The following is a 22,520-nucleotide window of genomic DNA, read 5'->3' on the forward strand; positions in this document are numbered from 1 at the left end:
AGTACCGTAGTACCGCCCGATTAATTAACACTGCTTCATAAACGACTGTTCCGACTTTAATTCATTAATGAGTTTTCATGTTAACATTATAATTTCAACAAGCTAAAGCGATTGTATCGAATAATATTTACATTAACTATCGGATTTTCCGATAAACGCCGATTCTGAAAGCCATCACTCAAAAATCTGAATTTGCTTCATTTGATACACTTCGATGGATCGTGATTGCGATATTTATAGGGCTGACTGACTCTATATCTGTGAACGCAAATGAATTCCCGAATAAACACATTTACGTATTTACAATATTAAAAGAAAATTTGAGTTTATGCACAGGAGATATGGTTGGTTGCATACGAACATTTATTTCTTCATAAATTAAGATTTTGTTGCATAGAAACTCGAATCATCTAATGTCTTCAGAATGTATTTAGTTGCTCAGTATGCTTTGCTAGTACATGTTGGTGGACCGAGCCGTGTCGTGTATTATCTCAGGGACAGTTTCAGAGACGACAACCATGTCACTAAGTGACTTATGAATATGAAATGCTGTTGCTCCAAAGCCAGTACAGGCTCATTTCCAGTCTTATTCCTCGCAGTAAATATTACTATGTAGCTTATCATTGAATATTGTTTTTGGAAATAAATTCCACAATAATAAAACTCGGTAAAAAATTACGACTCATAAAACGTTCCACATGTTGGCCCAATATTGGAAACATACCACGTCATTGTGAAGAAATAAATTGACATGGTAATGTTTTTGTAATAACGTCCGCATCAATTTCTGTGTTAAGGCCCATTTCAGCGTGAAGTAATATTGACGTGTAATACAAATGGCCGCGACGGCTGTTCCAATGTCGGTGATTAAAAATTCATTCATCTCAAGTTGGGTGGCGGCGTGATGTACCGCTGGGTGACAACCCTGCAGCCTCCTCATTAGACCAACAAATTCGGCGATCGCTCACTACCGCGCTGACAGCTAGGGCTGTCGCACTGAAAAAACTCTTGATTGATTTTCCTAGCAGTTAAAGTCATTGATATGGAAATGAGAACACCCTTTGTTTATTTTTTCCTTACAGTAGATTGATACGGATACTCACTTATATTTTCATTATAACGTCTTCTGGTGCAATTTCAATGCTTATCCGTATAACTACGTGTGTTTACGAACATTGTGTAATTTGTTCGATATGTTTAGATTCGACTATTGGGATTAGGATTACCGTTCAATGTTTTTATACCGCTATTTCCAAACGAAATACCGATATCTATGCTTTCGATTCATTTCGGGTATCAATACGTTTATTATGCTCTATGAGACAACATACGAGTAGTAACAAAACAAAATCAGTTATAGAATACATTAGGAATCGGTACGAAGCATCGCTTCAAGTAATGTCATGTATCTTCCGAATTATTGATGCTACGGAGACTATTACCTACAGATAAGGACGTGACTGACATGTACATGACAGATACATAATATTACGGTATTCATGATATTCATATCAAGCGCGCGCCAGCCCTGCTGCAGCGGCGTGACAAACCGACGCGTTTTGTTACAGGAACCTGTGGAGCGACCTGCTGTCTTACTTGCTAAGTAACGTGCCATATTATATATAAATATACATCTCATTAATACTAAACACTATTTTATACAACAGCCTATTTTGAATTCATAGCCAAAGTAGTAAAAAACCAGTTTAATACGCGACGACAAATTGCTATCTATATAAATCGTCGCGAGTAAGCTACGTGTCAACAGGCTGGCGTGTTGTTCTAATGCAACATTTATCAAAGCCATTAAACAAACGATTAGTTTTCGCAAAAACGTGCTTTAATAAATCCCTCACAAACACTTGGAACGAACAAAACGAGCACGTGCATCGCTCTTTGTAAAACAAAAGCAGACCGCTTGCAACTGAATAATAGAGACAAAAGATTTGAACAATCCGAGTAAGTTTGTCTGAATGGATCGGCGAGACAGACAGGCTAAACAGATGCTGGGACATAATTAATAACCTAGCACTAGGTGCACAAAGCGGGCGGTGTCTGCGGGCACTGGCACAATGGGTTACGTTGGATTACTGTGAATGGATATCCCAGTCCCAACACTGGCGCGCAGATGTACAGGCGGACGGAAGGAGCACTGCGACCCAGCGCCCAGCGACTTTAAATTATAACGTCTGGCGACAGGCCGAGTGATTTATTTGGCAGGTGCTACAGCCGCTACCTGCCACGGCTCCTTCGGGACACTTCCACCAATTTGGGAGCCTTCCCGTTCTAATTAACGGACTCCGAATAAGTCGGTGAAATTGAGAATTTTAGCTGTATAAAATTATTATTGTTTATAATATCGCGTGACATAAATAAAGGACAAAATGTAGCAATCACATGTTAGGAAACAACATCTAGTATTACATAAACAAAGCTACAGCCTTGTCTCCCGACTGCACACACTCGTGGCACAAGTACAATACGTCATATACGTACAAGCGCACATAATTGTGAGAATGTTGGCCAAGTTCTGCCGAATCCCGGGGCTCCGAACTTAGATCTTGGTAGACTTCCGTATCTCGTTATCATACTAATGGACTCCCGGGGAGTGTACATTATTGTATTGTTGCTGTTCGCTCTCGGGACCCGCTCCGAGCTGATATAGCTATACTAGCGTCGCACACTCGCTACACGCATGTAGTGTATGATTAGGTCGCGGCCTACAAACGTATATTAAATTAGAAAATTCTCATTTTAACTTTTAACGATGAATAAGAAGCTTTCTGTGCTTCACTTTCTAGTAAATTTTATACTTGGTCGAACGTCCCGAGTCTCGCTGCGCCCTCTGTAGCGTGCTCAGATGTAAACCTCATATTGAATGGAGTAAATCTATTAGAGTCGCCGTTCAACAAATGGGGATTTAAGTACTGCAGCCAGTAAACGGTCAGCGAAAGTTGGACATTTAGAGCAAAATGGATTTTATAGTTGGAGACAAATTGGTCAATTTACTACTTGTACATACGTAGTACGTGTGTATTGATTGCTTTAAAATGCATTTGTTTTGTTGCAAAATAAAGATAGTTTCGACTAACTTTAATTGATTTTTTTTTACTGCAAATTGTCACTATTAAAATTATAACCTGTATTAATGCATAGTGAATTTGCAGAGACTCGTCTACTGGTGAAAAGTGGATGAATTTAAGATCGTTTTTCTTTCACCTAACAATTTGTATACAACGATATGCTATTACATAAACATTTTTTCTTTGTGCACAGCGGGAGTGAGGACAGTGGACGTGCAGGCGGTGGAGGGCATGGTGGCGCAGTTCCCGTGCGACCTCGGCACCGCCGCCAACGACAAGGTCTACATGGTGTTCTGGTTCCGGGACGACGCCGGGATCCCGCTGTACAGGTCAGTCACCTATTATTCATGTGTATTGAAAATCAGACATGTACCATGTGCTGCAAGAATACCCGTGACAAGTTGGTAGAAAGGAATGTTTTACGACTTCTCACTTACTCATAAAACTCAAACCTTGTTAAAAATAAAACTACGATTAAACATTTTACTCATAAACCAGTCTGCTCAAAATTCCGGACACAATCTTTGCTTCAAAGAAACTATTTTCTAAAGAAAGTGTTGTTATCAGTACTCGTAGGTTCATAAAACTTAGTGAAGGAAAGGAAATTTATAAGTGGAGCAAATCCGGTTCGTCCAGACACGACAACTGTAATAAACAATATTAAACAATTAATTTAGTGTATTATTACTTCTTTAGCACAGATGTCATTCACTTTTTTCATTGCTATTGGCAAGTGTGGGAGAGCCATGCTTCGGCACGAATGGACTTGGAATGTTTTGGGTGTCTATGAGCGGCGGTGATTGCTTACCATCAGGTGACGCGTAAGCTCGTTTACCGTCTTATACCATAAAAAAACTGTCACATGCACGTGTAACGCCATCAATGTCATGTACTGCAGTGATTACTTACACAACTGTACGTACATAAATAATTCAGTCGCGTGGCTAATTAGCACTAGTACGTCTGTTTTTAATTAGCAACATGAACCTATTCGTTTGCACCTACAATCCTACGTATAAAACTTAATAACATGCTGAGCCCTTGGGAGCCTCGTCTTTATACACTTCCTGTTATGTTTGCTAACTTCTAATGTGTACAGACACAATAACAACTGTAACAATGTAGCTGATTATAATAGTCGAGATACTTGACTTTGTAAAGACACAATGTTCTCAGAATATTCGTTAGTTTTGGCCACAAAAATAACAAAGTTCGAGGTAAATTTATAAACACCCATAGCCGTTTTAATCCTTATTTTTTAAACTGTAGTAAAAACATTTTGGTTGTGTTACAAGGAGCTCGATTAAATGGCTCAGTATATCACGATGGGTAACAAGTAATTCAGTGTAGACATGCGATTAGTGACAGAGTACGAGTTAAGTAATTTGTGAGGACGGGCCCAGCTTTGATGTCGTATGCAAGTGCCGACCGACACGGGCGACACGGGCGACGCTGCCGACGCGACGGCCCGTGTTGTTAAACAATGAATGCAGAAGCGACAGCGGGTCGAGTATAGGCTGTTGTTTAAACATTAACCCTAAAGTTTAGTTACAAATATTGTGCATTCCTTGCATTGCATCTCTTTTGCGAGCTGTAAATGTAGTGTGAGCTGAAACCTAATTTATAAATTCTTTCGCAATATAATAAACATTTGTTCTGTTTGTAACAAATCATAAAAGTTTATATTATTTTATTATTTAAATGTAGCAAACTCCTTGTTTATCCGGAAACGTGTTGTGGTCATAAATAGCAGAAGTTGCGGCGCATGTATTATTTACATCGCCGAATCTGTGCCACTAAGTGCACAAGTTTAGCTCGCGCGACAAAACTCCATGTCTAAAGAGACAAGAGCCGCGCTATAATTAATTCATGGCGTGTCTCGGCGCGACACGCGACTTGCGCCGCAGCCGCGACAAGTCGCTACCTCCGCAAATAAGCTCCGTAATAGAATGCCGTCGAGTTTTGTCTACTTAGTTAAAACTGTTGTACAACTTAACATTCTACCCACAACCTTTCAAGATATATTTTTCATTAACATTTGAAATAGTAATAGTTGATGTGGACGACACATCTGGCCCGACTGATAAACAGCTCTGGACGTTATAACGCACGTTATTACGAGCGGCGCGGGTGACGAATGTACGAATGTACGCTCGGCGGTAATGCGAGCCGTGACATAAATACGCAATAAAACAATTTAGGAAAAACCAGTGGGCCAGCACGCGCGCCGCCTATCGCGGTAAACACACTTGTAAGCCGCTTGCCGCGGTCCCTTTTAATTTATTCAAGTCTGAAATATTTCATTCGCATAACGAGCTCATTGTCTAACTTTATGATTCCATATTTCCCGTATTTATAAAAGTTACCCTCGGCGGAATTAAGAGACGGCGCGCTGAGGTGTCGCCTCCTGTTCATTAGGGGCCGTGTATTTATATAATTAAAGTGTACAATAAGGCGGCCGGGAGCCGCTCGCCTCACGACTAACTTTTCGTATTAATTAAAAACGAGGCGTAGAAACGCGTCATCACCTCTGGAAAATCGCGGCTAACCGTCCCGGCCCTATCGCTCCTCACATCTACAAAAGGTCCGGCTAAACTTTAATACGCTTTAAAAGTTCCCGAATATTTCACTGTTTTAGCCACTTAAGACAAATTGCTTCGCCCGTTTTGGGGGTTATTTTTTCTCGCGAGCAAACTCGTCCACGCCCGTAATTTCACCGTTCGTTGGTTCATTTCTGGCGGCGAATTTTAGCGTTTTTCAACGCTTCAGCGCGCGTTGGGTTGCGAAGGGTTAGGAGCAGCGCGCAGCGGCGACCGACGGCGCACGGCGCGGCCGCGGCCCCAAGTTTCTGTTTCTGCTTCACAGTCGCACGTACCGCGCGCACGTGCGACTAATCTTGTGAATGCTTCCAGTATAATAAATGCGTTTTCTTGTTGACTAGTTTTCGCTAGAGCACGAAAGATAAAGTTTTGCCTAAAGTGATGGTATTTTACGCGAGATAAAAATAACAAAAAATAAGAACGATATGGTTTATTTTGATGAACGATGGTGAATAGTTTGTTTATGTTTATAAACATCGCTATCCCATTACAGGTAGTGTTAAGTGATGGTACACAGTCGATAACGCACGGCTATAGTAGCGGGGAGAGCCGCGTGAGCCGCGTGAGCCCGGCTAATGTCGGCGGGCGGCGATACAGTGCCGCGGTGACGGACGACGCACGTAAATCACGGATTACGCGCGCCTGCGATTATTACTAAATGAATAAACCTTTAAAATTTCTGCTATTTATATAAAATTCTCTGTTTTCGTGGAAAAAATCATTCTGTATCTGTATAATACAATTATAATATGAAGATGTTAATATAACTGTTTAGTTGAACAATGTTCCGTTATCCACGGGCAGCCCTCCACGTCGCCCTCGAAGTACATTTGATCTAATTTTCCTGAGTAACACGCCTTGTACTTACTATTTATTGCTTCTCATGCGATTTTTATGTTTCCATAGCACATAAACCTGTGTTGGTTTTAGATAGTTTCAGTGGCATCACGTCCTGAAGCCATGGCTTCAGTACACGTGTCACGTGCAGTCCTTCTTCTACGTGTCTATCAATCAACATAAAAGCTCGCTGCTGCTTCACCGAAATAAATCGGACAGACTTTTCAAATAAAGATATCGTTTAATTAAATTCCATAATCCACGTCACAATTGAAAGAGGACATCAGAATCAATACATACACAACACAGACCGAGGAGGTCCGTGCACTCCCCCTCGGGCGAATATCCCGAATTATCGTAAACTATGACCACCGATACTCGCGCACGTGACTTCTACCAACCCCGTTAACAAGCGGATGTCGACTTTATTGCCCTGTTATACAGCTCGTAATGAGTAAACAAGCGGCTCGGGTGTGACACGAATTATTTACGGAGCTTGTAAAGTGGACACGGTTTTTGCTAGAGATGTTTTTATCGTCATAAGTAGGTTTTAGTGAGTGTTTCATTTGATGTTACGTCGCGCCGCGCCGCCTCGTTTGGTAATAACGTTTTTGTATGTTAAGTGAAATATGGAGTAGTTTTAGTGAATAGTGTATGAGCATTGAACCATTTAGGACGGTGTATAAGAAGTATTAAGACATAAAAAGAAGATACAAACCTAGTACCTAAAGGCAAAACATGCTCACAACAACAAGCTCTCGAAATAAAAAAATATGAGACCATTTCAATATCGTCGTTTGAACTCAATCTGATGGAATCAAAACTATATAAATCCATACTTTGACAATTACGAGAAGTTTGGATATGAAAATAATAAAATAGTGGGCCTTTAGTTTCCGAGGCAGTGGTTATCTAAACGAGTGAGATCGGCCGCGCCATCGATCGCAGGATCCGCGACTAATGCGCGCTACGTGTCGCGTAAAAACTGATTGGCTTTTGTTTTGAAACGCCACATTATGTGCCGATACGTATCGCAGCCCGGGGCCACACAGCTGTCGCTTTAGTTTTTAGCTGATTGGATCACATACAATTATAATGTGCGTATCTCTACGTACGTACTTTATATTCCCCAGTTGATCGTATTATTTCATACTGTTAGGTTGTAGTTAGCGTTTATATTCAGGCTGGAAATACTGGTTTTAATTTACATTCAAAATAATAGGTATCATATTAAAAAACTGTAGTATCTATTTAGTATCTTAACTTATAACAGCAAGATAAGTATCTAAGTAACAGTTTACTCTGTGACAAAATAAGATACATACCTAACTCCCGATACCCGACATTACGATATATGTATAATTGTATATACAATATCTCGCACGACTGATGAAGATCAGAATATTACTACGAAAGTCATATGAGAAGGCGGGGCAACCACTTGGCGAGGTAATAATGACGTCATAATGTGCTCGGCTTACACACAGTTATTATTTTTGGCCTCCACCTCCCTGCCTCAGGGAGTACATTAATCTTATTTATTCAGGATATGGTATCAAGTGGCGCCCTCTCGCGGCGCTTGTCTAGTGACGGTGGAGCCGGAAGTGCGGCTAAGCGGTGCGCTTCCGATCGCCGCCTGAAGGGTGCACGCTGTCGGGACCTCGTGACATACTTACACTCAGCTGTGTATAGGACTCTAGTATACTGAATGAGTGGCTTTATTAGCGACTGAGAAGAATATATGTAGTACACACATATGAACTTTAGCACGTGGTTTACTAGATACAATAGGTTATCATTGATTAACTTTTTGATTACTTAGCATTAAGTTTAATGTAAGTTTCATTTAGTTTACACTCCTTACCTCCAATGACTTTTGCACACAAAGAAATACAGGTTTTGTTCTGGTATAAACCGGTAAACGACTAAACGAATTTAAGGGTTGTTGGGAAATCGGGGATTGGGAAGATTGGGAAGGGGGAAATTGGGCATACGGTAACCTCACTCACACAACGCAAGCGTTGTTTCACGTCGGTTTTCTGTGAGGCCGTGGAATCACTCCGGTCGAGCCGGCCCATTCGTGCCAAAGCATGACTCTCCCATACTTAAAAGTTGCTAGTAACTCTGTAGTTTCAGCACAAATACATAGTTTCACAATGTTGTCACTTTTATATTGGCTCCTGTTTATCTCTCATAATTACTATCATCTCTTTTTGTTTCGACTTAAAATATCACGCTTCAACAAACGCCAATTAACCCCATATATCGGTATAGATAATTAATATTATCGCAACACTCACAAAGATATAAAAAAATAAATATGTTATTAAATGGATATAATATCAATGTAAATATGAAAGAATTATTTATGAAATACATATAGCTCGGCCGCGGATCTGTCTGTGAACGCATGGAACGCCAGCAATGGCTTGTTCGCGGATGGCCGAGCTAACTGGCTTCGGTGAGGCGCTGCGTTGTCATGGCGACTGATGTCACTAATCCGCGAATCATACGCCGCGCCAAACGCTCGCGACACAATATGTTCAAAGCTAACAACTTATTTTCCAATACATGTCGTGTTTTATGGAAACATTTTAGCGATTACAGCTTTTGATAGGTTTAAAATATAAAATATTTTTATTAGATCTCTAGGTTTTTTTTTCTTGATGTCCCCAAAACCTATTTGCTTTGTTAACGATTCAAGTTAAGATTTAGCTGTAAGGATATCTGTCAAATAAGCTTTAAAAACAGCTGACAGAAAGAAACTAAAACATATTTGGAAATGACATAATGACTCATTAATCATTACAACTAATTAATTAAGGAATGCATTAAATCCTCACTATGCAATGTACCAATTAAATAAATCTCCAGTAGATCGCCTCGTGGCTCAGGTACTTGTATTGGCAACTTCATTAGTTCAGCGCCGGCGTCTCCGTCGTCTCCCATAACAGTATTATCGGCTTTAAATTAAACAGTTCCCAAGTAGGTAATTGTGAACCTCCTGCCAATAGAACTGCTCCTAATGCCATTAGGTGTCGAGCAGTGGAACACAACACTACCGGAGCTAATATCGCGGCGCAGCTTCCGAGAGATGGAACCTCTTCAGTAAGAATTTAATCTCAGGAAATATTTACAGGAATATAGCTTGTGCTGTGTTGTGCATTATATCTGTTACTTAATGTAGATGTATGGTCTCACCACTGCATTAAATATAAAAATGTTCTTTGTTGTACACTACAATAACGTTGCACATTATAATTAGGCAACAGTGACAGCTCCGTGTGCTGCATCGTCTGGTGTCACAGACACAAGTTTAATCTGTATTTATCAGTCAAACGCCGGTCGCAGCCGGGCGGCAGGCTACAGCTAATTTAAAATATTCGCGTTCAGTACAAAGTTTAATTGGAAAACGCGAGACTTAGCCGGGAATTAACGCAGAGCGAGAAACTCTGAGGTGTGTAGCGCCGTGTCTGTACTGTTGGCGGGAATTTATTAGACAAGTACGCACTCACGTGGGCTGCGCGCCACCTTCATTACAATTATAAGATACACTCCTCCGCCTAGCATTGTTCTACAATTGAATCATATATTTCCTACAACGCTTATTATACATTTTGCAGATTCGTTCCGTTTAACACGTGTCTCTAAACGCGGAGTCCATTAAAACAGCAATTGCCGAAGTAGATAGGACGTTATTATGTTCTGCACTTTCCTCATTTACATAATAAATCACAGATTCAAACGCGGCTTCACTCCGGCCATCAATATAATGGGAACATTGTTCATTGTGTCAAAAACTAGTACAAAATGATTTAGATTATGAATATATTCGTTGAGTAATGTTTCAATAAGCGCCCGCCGCCCGCCGCCCGCGCCCGCTGCTCACTGCTCGCTGCTCTCTATTGAATTAGGTTTGCGTGAATGATGTCGTGTTGTTTGGCCGCGATCGCATTGTTCATTATTCAGTGTTCATTACTCACGAGCGAGTATTCATTGCCGGCTCGAGTGGCTGGGCGGATCACCCCCACTCTATATAATCAGTAATGTAACTCCTCCCAGCCATTGACTCGAGTTTTGTTGTTAGGATTTTATGTGTTACGACTTTGGGTGTTGTAATTTAATATAAACGATAATTAAAACTACATTAGCTTTGACTGCTTAACTATTACTCTGTAAAAGTTCTCATATTGAGTAAATAACATAATAATGACATGTTGTAGTAAACCATCCAACAGCGACCTCCCACTACACAAAAGACACTTTGTTACCGTATTATTCGTTATTTTTGTAAATCCGCACAAGAGCTACAGAATATTGATTCTGCTTAAGATTATGTGCTGTAATATGATCCGGCGTATAAGTGGAAACTGTTACAAGAGCCGAACATTATTATAATATACGTTGGAGAATCTTCGACAATAGTTGTGTGAGCTCCCGGCGCGCGGCGTATTATCTGCCCAACTAGTGGGAACTTACGCAATAACTATTGATTTAATTGGTTTCATACACGAGGAAGCATGTATGCGCCTTGGTTCGATTCAGCGACGCTACAATAATCCGAGCTATTGTTCCGCGCACAAAGCGTCGATCCTCAGGTATTAAACTGTTCGGACTTAAATTGAAAATTTTCGTCGTATCGGGACATAATGGCGGCGAGCTATTGGGACATTGGGACACATTACTGAGTCGAGTGCGAACCGAACAAAGATTGTGACCGTACTCGTTAACGAGTTTAGCACCCCGCCCCGACCGGGTAGCTGCCGCGAGCCGACCACCACACACTTGTAACTAATTCTGGGAGCTTTATTAATTTGCGCTTTAAACACAATAAGATTTTGTTATTTTTATTTTATTCTAAGACTAAATATCCGTCGTCCAACATAGATTACTAAAGAAATAACATTCCCGTGCGTGTGTCCAATTACTCGCGCACAAATGTATTAGAGCAACTCCAGCTTCCGTCAATAATCCCGCCGGAGTCCGCGTCCGCAGGCTATACTTATCTTGGTGTAATTACTCACAACAATCCAATGCCGCCGGTGTCCCACTAATACGTGTAGGATTACCGTTATTGTTGGATGTCGCTAACCGGAAGTGACGGAAACGAGCGGCGAGGGCTGATAATAGCGTCGCGTCCCGCGGCGGAAGTGCGCCACACATACATGTGACCGGGCGGCGCAGGCGCGGCCTCGCTCACAGTTTGCGAGGAAATGTCAACTTTGTCTGCGATGACAAGATGGAGCGATCACTTGATGGAGACGATACGAGAGAGTACTTGTGTAGTTGGTTACTTTCGTTATCATATCTTTATTTCTGCTCATCTTTGTTGAAACTCAATCAGTAATACAAGTAATTCAAAAGAAGCTTGATTACAACGTCTGTGTAAACGATTGTATTGAGTTTAATTATAACAGTAACTATACTTGACTAACATATTTATACAACAATTAAACATTATGTCATTCTCCCTCTTCGGCCAAGTTCGAGGCTCATTTCCCGAGAGGCTTGCTCCACCTAAATGTTGATAAAATAATGAATTCAAATTAGTCGAGTTAAAGTTTAAAACGTAGGCGTCAACTACACAAGACGAACCATCAACAATTTCTGTGGACACGATTCAGTTTCGGTGCGTATATTATCTGCCTACAAAAGAACATAGTTATAATTATTATCATTTAAGAATGTTAAAAATAAATGTCCATCAAATGTTTTGTAAACTTACTTATTCATTAAATAAGTGAGTAAGTTTAATTACGGCTCGTGGCCTGCTTCCAGCATATGTAATGCTTAAAGCTATATGCAATATATAAACCATTTCTTTTCTTGTTAACATAGCCGAGTCCGCTGAAAGAGAGCCACTTAGTGAACCAGGATTCCTAAACGTTTTGTGTCCTTTACCGGCGACTGACCATTCCGCCCGTATAGCCCCTCCGATGAAATATCGTGTACAATCTCGCAAGGAGCCCCTCACTTAAACAACTATGATTTATGTAAGAGGCCACTCAACCACCCTGAACATACCTACTACCTACTGCTGTATACTAACTTTTGTCTGACTAGCGTTTGCCAGCTTTAACATAACTATTTATAGCATTCCTGGAGTTTGAAAATTATATATAGAATTACCTACGTATGGCCATTTGTTGAATTAAAATACTCATTGACATTTCGTATTACTACATGCTACAGTTACAGTTTTATGTATAAAACCTTGAAAGTTGAATGGAATATGAACCCATCTAAGGCAAACTGTTGAACAGTCCAAATAGAAACAATTCCAAGAAATACATTATGCCACTTATAATATGCCACTGTAAACCTATTAATTAAACTTTAAGGCTTCAGGTTGAGCCTGCTGCTCATTCGGTCCGCAATATTTCATTACTTTCTCAATAGAAGCATGGAATTTTGTGACAAATTACCATAAGTCTCCATTGAAAATTCTTATTTCTGTCACAATTATCAGAAATAATCTCCAAAGCAAACGAAGCTCAATCAAGGCAAACGTTGAAAATCAAGAAATTACAGTGTCAAAGGTCATCAAAGGCGAGTATGGGCACACAATCTGAGCGCGGCTGTAATACTGCGTAATGAACACCGGGACGCGTGCCCCGGAATATGAACAAGGAATTACTATCGACATTCCTCCGGCGCCATCTCGGAACTTCAACTTTATTAGCGACTAATAAAAGTTTACGACTCCCTCATTCTCACTAGGACTCCATCTTGATACTTTCCATTTTATCAGAAATCAATTTTTCAATAAGTGCCTATCTGATGTCTATCTGCTCCCGGGCCGCCGCGCCGTGGTATCGATGGTTTGCATCTCTTTGTATTCAATGTATTGCTTTACATTTGTTGTTTTTTGGCTCATTAGGTAAATGATACCGTCGTGTATAACGTATATAACGACATTATTTAACAAAATTTGCTGAAGTTTACGATTGGAACCGCGACTCCTTCCAATCGTTTTTCACAAATTGTTGAAAATCTGTTTAAAGTTTAAATTCATCTGAACAAACTAGATGACTGATCAAAGTTTGCGAGCTGAAGAGTGCTTCCATCAGGGCTGTACGTGAAGGGAGACCGAACAGTTCAACTTACAAGTGGACCTTGGATCTCGAGAAAGCGACTCGAGACTCTTCAAAATGCTTGGAAATTACTGAATTTGACCCTGTTTGAACTACTCACTGTTTCTTACATTTTAACAGCACCATTCAGCAACTTGCAAATGAAAGGAACTTAATCTAATCAAGCTTGAAAAGGTTAAGAAATAAATTGTGTTACAACAGTTAATGATTGTGTTACACGACGATATTTCGTTATTTGCTCGCATTCCTTGGCGTGGCTCGTAGTACTGCAGGATACTTACTGCTGGCTCAGCTATCGCTGCAGTGATCCGCAGCCACGGTGTAATGGGTGCTTTCTATGGAGTCCACATTCGCCATTATCATTAGAGTAGAATATAAATCTGTGTTGTAATTCAACCCCATAAGAAACGGCGCTAACGATCCGCCTCCCGCGCTCGCTCAGATTCCCATGGCCGATAACATAAGCCCCATTGTACAGCGCGTTATTTTACTAAGAGGTCACCCAGAATTGGGCCACTCCATAAATTAGTTCCGATCTCGGATTATGAAGCTCAAAATTTATCCGAAAAGTTATAGCTGGAAGATTGGTTCGTCGAAATTCCAAGCGATGGAGACGCCACTTTTGTGGATTAATCTGATCATTAATTTGGTAGCACTAAGCCCCCTCAAATATTCGATTATATGTTACACGGATTACTGGATCATATCGCCGGGTTCTTTGTGTAGCGATGGCTATCGATGTTATTGAGTTGGCTCGTGTTCAACTTAACTGCAATATCCACTCGATCGTATTTTTTAATTTACAAAATATTATATTTATCTCTGGCATGGCGCTCAAACATCGAATATTGTTCTTCGACTAGACTTTGCAATTATATTTCACTTCACTTGAGATGGGTGGTGAGCGAGGTTCACTAGTGGTGATCTAGTCTGATCATGTAGAATGTAAATAATTACTTATCCTAAGAAAGCCTTGCACAAGGTTCAAGTTACCGGTCATAATACTTGCGGTACCGTAAGCATGTATAGTAAACCATCCTCCAACAGTACGGATGGCTCCCAGTTTGCCAATATGCTATAAACTTTAAAACTTACAGCAAAGTGATACATATTGCAAGAAGTCCGAGCATTGCATATAAAAGTATCGCGTCGTGCGCCCCAGCGGCTAGTTTGATAAAACGGCTACAAAGTACAAGACAGTGTGGGATATATATTTATAGGCAGTGGGCAGCGTGGGCAGCGTGGGCATTGTGCAGTCCCAACGACGGCTTTGTCTCGGTTTAGCGGCTCGTTAATCATTGTGACGCCGCAGTGGACGCGCTGCCGATAAGCGGCGACACTCTGATGGGGACTCTAACTGCTCACACGCTCGTGACCCGATGCCGCCGAAGAATTATGGACGGAAAATATTTTTATGGGACGTGAGGGATGTGATAAGAAGTGATATACAGAAAATCCGCTTTTCCTTATCATTTGAGAAATCGATCTAGTGAATAGAGTCTGCGAGCGGCTGAGGGAAGCCTTTCCTTCGTTATTGGTACTCGCTGAAAAGGATTGAATACTTAGTTAGAGAGGGCGACATCTGAACGCCGATATTGTCGCGGAGATAAAGTAAATTGTATTTCGCAAGAATGAGGTAACTTGGAAAATACGAGGACTGGAATAATTTATAATTGTCTCCTTTGATGTAATTAGTGAAAAATGTCGTGACAATCGCAAGCTTCCAAAGTATTTCGCAGTAAACCAATATAAATGGTATAAAACTAGGAGCGTCATCTGGCGGATTACTCTGTAATAATTCCCCGTTGGATCCTTCAAAGTCCTAATATTGTCTTTTGATAAATAAACTAAGGCGTGCTCGCAGCTGAGACTCAATTATTATTTCATTACAAACTGCCGTTATTACGTTGCCGTTGTACCGCGCCTCGAGCGGCGAGATATCGCGAGGAAATGAATTGTATCGTCGGCGCGGCGCGCGGGTCCGCGACACAGACAGACAGACCGTATAACACTAACTGTTGTTTGTGTCGGTCCGTTTGTTTGCACCGATATCTTATAAAAATTCTGAACAACATTTCCACGGTACAGGGATAATTTTAAGATATACTTACGTTAAAAAATAACTAGATTACCTATTAAAAGTATAGAGATATTTTATTTCACTCTTGCCATTATAATCACAATGGTGTTAAGCTAGTACCCTAACTACATACTATTGTTTTTCTGTTGGTTTCCTTGAAGCACATCATTAGTTAACAAAACAGAAATGTTTATAAGTAGACAAACGTTACACTGCGTATTGCTTCGACAGATAGTCTCGTATTCGTAGGTACACTCAAAGGCTTTGATCATTCATAATTCCAGACTAAATTAGTAAATAAATGATTAGTTGTGGTATTTATTATACCATTATAGATCTATTTGGAAATAGCATTGAATTACATAGTCATTAGTTTAGTAGTAACCAGGTTTAATTATCGTAATGAAAATAATTGCAACCACGTCTATTGTTTGACATGACATTTAGTTTATATTGGAACACTACATATGTATCTGATGAATACATTTGTTCTATGGAATAACAATTAAATTATTTTGTTCAGAGGCAGAGGCATTTTGATATTTAATCTATCAATTTCATTTAATTTTAGTATTAGGTGGGTGGAAAGAGGGAAGGAAGGTCTTGAACGTCAAAGTAAATATTTAAAGTATCTGTCAGTCAGTCAGTCATCTAGTGAAGCTATTTGCTAGTTCAAAAGTGTAGATTCCTATGAAGGAGAACGAGCAAGACTCAATCAGGTTCACAATACATATAATTCTTGGCTAATTTTCGTTTGTATCATAAAACTGACTTAATTTGTCTCTCGTTAGCTTCATCTGCTGTAGTATGGTGCAATGTAAATGCAGCGGTAACTGTTTGTATGACCATCCATGAATGTGATGGTAGCTAAAGAAGTTAAGTAGTATGTTGTAGCGGGTGGTAGGCTATAGGGTCTACTTAAGAGTATAGTATCTACGTGTATGGGAATTAACTTTATATTAAGCTGTATGGAAAATAGTCTCCCACTAGGGAAGCCTAGTGAAGAATTGATCCAAATAGAAGTATTTGGATCAATTCTTTCAAAGTATACCAACAAATGTTTATACATGTTTGTTTAAACAGAATGCTATATTTTCCATCTGTAAGCTGTAGTGCCTGGTCGGTCCACGCAGAGACAGAATACAAACATTTGAAGGAAATGGAAATGTTATTGTTTTACGCGATTGTAGGATGCAGCCGGCGGCCCCCGGCCCCGGGCTCACGGCCCCCGGGCCCCGGCCCCTGGCCCCCGGGACCTGGTAACTCGATGAGCCCACCTCGCAGCCTCGCAGCCTGAGACATACAACAACACAATTTTAGAAACAAACAATATTTAACGTTTTATTCGTTTGTTTATGTTCGGAAACCTATTGTGCTTAGTTATCAGTACTCCAGCCCTACTCAGTGTAAAGGTGCGAATTCTTCGTAAACATTAATGTAAACAAAACATGTGGTATTCTCCGAAAGCATGCCAGAAATGAACTCACAACAGATCCATTTTCATTGTGGAAAATATTTTCGATAGTCCAAATTATTGTTTACATTAAAGCAGTCAACAGGTGTAACTGTGTAACGTTTAACAGATCACACGTGCAAGCACTGGGCGCGTGTTGTTGCTCCAGTCGCGAGGTGGCACAAGTCAGTGCATTAGGCAGTGGTCGGCAAATAATGCCGGCCAGTGATTAGTAGCCGGCTGCCGACCAGCACCGACGTGTAATTACGATAATAACGTTACCGGCTGATTAATAAACCAATGATTGTGTTGCGCACTGTTTGTTGTTTTTCGAACGCGCACCGACACAAACAATCCACGTTAATCACGGCGGAACCGCTGAAATGTTATGTTTTCATATCAAAACCAATACAAAGGCGCGTAATTAAATATAATATTTATAGACCAAATTAGAAATTTGGTATTTTGTCGCATGTTCAGTGAAGTGGATACAAATCTCGTTTGTGATTGATTTCTAATGCAATCGTGATTTGCGAAGTGCTTGACACAGGGGGGCAAATGTTTAGGAAATAATCAGGGCACGAAACCAACAACAATTCCGGGAACCGAATCAGTAGCGCCCGCCGCCGCCTGCCGCCCGGCGCCTGCTTCACCGTAAAACAAACACGCTTTGAGTCGGTGACATTTCACTCACCTTGTCGCAATCACTGACGTTTGTTACATCAAAGGCGAAAAAGAAAAAAGCTTAAACGATAACGTGTATGTAACACGTACAACATGCTCCCCCCTCCCCCCACAGTGGTCGCACTCGGGCGCACCATAACTCATATTTCCAAGCGACGGGAGCTATTGTGGTGCTTGTACTTTTTTCGGCATTCGGCTTCGCAACATGATTGTTTAAAATCACAGAGCGTGTGCTCCCTGATAAGATTTATGTACTGCTTCTGACACTTAATTTTGTTCCCGTTCGCTACTTGACGTCGCCACGAGGATTATGTTATTTTTTCGCTTTTTCTATTTTCATGTTCAATGTTTAGTGATTCGATATTTATTTTGAGATGGTAATTTGTTTCGGCTTTGATGTCGCTTCTACCTACATGCTCCAGCGTGAAGCGGATTAAAATTATTATTTTTCTTAAACAATATAATTATTTGTAAGTAGATGTTTATATACTTAAACGACATAATTTATATTATTTATGAAAATATACGACATGTTTGTTGTATTCATCAAAAGGACTACCTTTTATGCAGGAAAAATGTCGATTCAATTCCTTAATGAAAAGATTTATTTTATAAAGAGAACTTCTCCCTCATTAAATAAATTATTTGTAATTCCCGCAGTAATGCAATACTCGTAATGGCGTATGTTGGAAAATGTAGAAATATAAAAAGTGTTTCAATGAACAGTGCTTAGAACGAGGCAAAGCTTCCTGGACAATGGGAGCTACTGAAACGACCATCTAAGATTTTGCCTTTTGCTAATTAATACATAGCTAATTAAGGAGGGTTTCTCAAAGAGAGCGGCGTCGAGTACCTCCTCTGATATAAGTTATACCTGCGGCCCGGCTCGGCCCTTATCTCTACTTGTAAAGGTAACATCTCTTCAGAACCGCTGATTCAATTTTGTTGAAATTTTCCCTGAGTTTGGGCAAAATGATGTACTAAGGATTGATGAGTTTTGATGATACTACCTGCCTGTATAAATGAGAGATGAGATTATGCAAGCACCGGCGGGCGCGGGCGGGGGCGCGGGGGCGCGGTGCGGTCGCCACGGATACTGTTTGAAGCGTCTCTATTGTTCTAATGATAAACTCAGAACACGCGTTTAAAAATAAAATAACTTTTATACTAAAGTAAAACATATTTTTTTATATTATTATTTACATACAAAATATAACAAGATATCTTAAGTTAGTGGCCCACACAGCCGACATGACAGGTGGCGTACTAAGCCTGGACCGAAGTCACTAGGTAACGAATAATATCAAGCAGTCTGGTGTAACTAAAATATTATGAAAGAAATAAATAAAAACAGGAAAATACACAAGATAATAACGCAAAGACAGAGATTATGCGAACACGTGTATTTATGGCGGAGTAATACAAAATAGGAAGCATGTGAGTCGTACTCGAGTCGCGGCACAATGCTGTAACGTTAAATCCAGGATCTTTTGTCATGACTCCTTCTAATTAAATCGTGGAAGAATTCTGGATTAGCATCTCACGTGTTGGCGCGGATTACTGCGCCGCCGCCGCCGCCGCTGCCGGCGTCGCGTCGCGTCGCGTGGCGGTGCGTCGCGCGGTGCTGCCGGGCGACATGTTCCTTCACCGGCTCCTAATTAAATTAATTAGCTACCGTATTGTACGTATTTAATCTGCGTTCCGGAGACGAGAGCTGTGCAGATAATATAATAGAAACCACTTTCATTATCAATTTTAATTGGACAAACCGTACGGACGGATTCTATGATGATGTATCGCGAGCTGTGTATTGCTTGCTCACAAACGATATTTGGGATGCTCCTACTGATGAAGGCAAGAGAATGAGCTTCATATTACCAAAATAATACTTAAATGGATTTTTCCAACTCGGAAGTTACTGGCCATACATCAGCACAGAGCTGTTGTTAAAATTCAAAGCGGTCGGAATGGCCGCCATATGTTTTGGCAACGTATCATTTGTTATTTAGCGTATTATACTGTAATACCGTAATACGTGAGCGCTGCGAATACTTTACGATGTGAAATTACGATGCGGAGGGGAAAAAATTAACATTCTAACTTCATACGTTTTGTCCAGTTATTCGACGAATGCGGCTACAGCGGAGCCCTCGGAAGGGCTACAATTTGGGAGAATTGGTGTTATGGCGGGCGGCGGCGGAGCGCGGGGCGCGGCGCGGGGGCGGGGGCTCGCATGCCCGCAGCGAGTTAGTGCGGCCGCGCCACTAACTGCTAACTGTTTAAAATGGCCGTGTTCAACATTCGCAAACCGTTGTTGCCGCCGAGTGCTGCTACAGCAACCTATACTTCCAGCAGGAAATATTGCGCCAGTCGCTCCATCACATCATGTCGCTGTATAATCAAACACAATGAGTTCCGGAATACAGGAAATAACTTTCAACTTTTGTAATTATATGTGACCGCGCTGCCCGCGCCGGGATCCAATATTCAACTTACGTATAAGTAGAGACCAGCCGGAAGTGCAAATTGTTTCATAGAAAAAATACTCGTAGAGTTTAACAGATTAATAAAATACCCTTAAAATATTTATGAGAAATAGTTTCGTGCAGCAACTTAATAAAGTTTGCAAGAACTCGGACTTGAAACCTTTACAGCTCCTAATAATACAGTTCATGGGAGCGACTGGCGACGGAACATTTTAAAACAATTACAGCTTGAAAAGCTGAATTTTTATAAATCCGGCGCAGCATTCGTTTCTTTCGCCGGCACCTAATAGGTGTATAATTTAGCAGTAATTCAGTGCGTCGTGCAGGCGGGCAGTTATTTCGCTACACAGTTCCAATTACGCCGCGTCACTCGGCCGCACCGTCCCCGCACCGTGCCCGCGCCGTACCCGCACTGCTCTTTTGACGAATGTTTTAAATACATTTGAGCTCGCTGCACTCCGCTAGAGGACCAGCGCACGGAAATATTGTCCGACAAATATTTTACACTTGCAACATTCTTGCATTATTCGGGACACATTTATAGCTTGGCAATAATGATCGCATGGCGAAACATGCAAACTCGTTGAACAATAGTAGAGCCCTTTTATGGAAGACTGTGTGATAGAGTCCCCCTTGACCCAGTGCGGTTCCACCCTCGCGGCGCCGCACCGCAATGGTTCAATGTGCTTGTGGTAACGCCGCAGCTACGATGAAATTGATTTTACTTAACGGAAATTTACACTTTAATACATTTTGGTGTTGAATTAATTTAAATGGGCTATAGCGAAGAATTTTCGTTGTATCAATCCCGGTCGAGTCCCTGAAGATAATGTTTTCATGCGGTGCAGTAACGAGGCTGCCGCGTAATGCAGTAAATGTACACTTCTTGACTTAATCTGCTAAGTTGCAGCCAAATTACAATCTGTACCTACAAGCAGGTCGCTGGGGTGCAACAACGGTCCGGCTGCGGGTCGGTCGCGGGTCGGTCGCGGGTCGGTCGCGGGTCGGCTGCGGCTCGGCTGCGGGGCGACTGTGGACAGTGCCGGGTTTTACGGTCGCTCATAGGACGCAGCGGAACACGCCGCCCGCTGTAAACATTGAACTTTTTACCGCGCGAACAGACGAAATTGTTGTGTGAACTTGTTGTGTTACCCGGGAACATCGTTTTTCAAACATACAATGTGACTTTTGTAACTGCTGCGAATAAAACAATTTTTGTAACATGCATTTTATATGTAACAATAAGCTGCTTATGAATAATATGAACTTATAAGAAGAACCAGCATAAATGCTGAGTTGCTGAGTAATATATCCAACGAATAAGAGATTACCGCGAATGCGCTTATGTTCCAAATTCGGATCAAATAATCAGATAGAGAGGAGTATTGGAGCGGCTGCCGGCTGTACCCCGGATAATCATATGAGGAATTGAGCACTCTTTTATTGACTGCCATGTTATAACTAGCTCCCCACATTTATTATGAGATTGGCTTCCCGCGGTGTTTCCGTACTCTCACATAGTATTTTTAGACGCCGAAGTTACGACATGAATGGCAACTTTACATTAATCTCTGAGAACACAAACCTGACATAATTATGTTATTATTCAGCTTCAAAATTAGCTTTGGATAAAATTCCGTCAACATTGGAGGAGATATAAAAATCAATTACTTGAACGCGCGGTGTTTTCCTTGCGAGGCGCGAGCCACGGCCGCTCTATTATGTCGCGACGTTCAATTACTGCGGCGCGTGGCGGGCCCTCACTAATACCTCACTACTTTACCTATATACTTACACTTACATAAAACTGTCGTTTTGACTTGGTACCGATATTGCAGCACTATGGTATACAAGTTCCCGCATTCAACAGCGGATTAGAAAGAAATAGCGAACTATCGTTAGACCTTTGTTCAATTCAAATTAACATTCTAATGATTGAATTCCCAATACTCTAACCTAATCATTTTATAATAATCTATTATAATAGTCTAAAAACACGGTCTAGGGAATTTCAGCGAGTTACATAATGTCGAGTATATAACACAAACACCCAGTAAATACATTAGCAAACTACCAACAGCACAACGCACGCACAGCTCGGCGCCAGCAGCGATGTTGTTATAAAATGTGTCCCAAATAATTGTGCTAATAAAGCAGCTATCCATTATCATACGGGGACAAAACCGCGTCTGCTTAGCACATC

At 41.0% G+C, this 22,520-nt stretch overlaps 1 protein-coding gene across 2 annotated transcripts in view; it reads left to right on the forward strand.

The window, feature by feature from the left end:
- LOC118273428 (nephrin) overlaps window positions 1-22,520 on the forward strand; it is a 216,134-nt gene that overhangs the window by 98,788 nt on the left and 94,826 nt on the right. For both annotated transcript variants that reach the window (XM_050699043.1, XM_035590399.2), the window contains exon 3: window positions 3,277-3,412. In XM_050699043.1, the coding sequence (XP_050555000.1) occupies window positions 3,277-3,412 (136 nt within the window). The remainder of the gene's footprint in view (window positions 1-3,276; window positions 3,413-22,520) is intronic.

Source organism: Spodoptera frugiperda, chromosome 1, assembly GCF_023101765.2.
Source record: "Spodoptera frugiperda isolate SF20-4 chromosome 1, AGI-APGP_CSIRO_Sfru_2.0, whole genome shotgun sequence".
Classification (NCBI taxonomy): Eukaryota; Metazoa; Arthropoda; class Insecta; order Lepidoptera; family Noctuidae; genus Spodoptera; species Spodoptera frugiperda.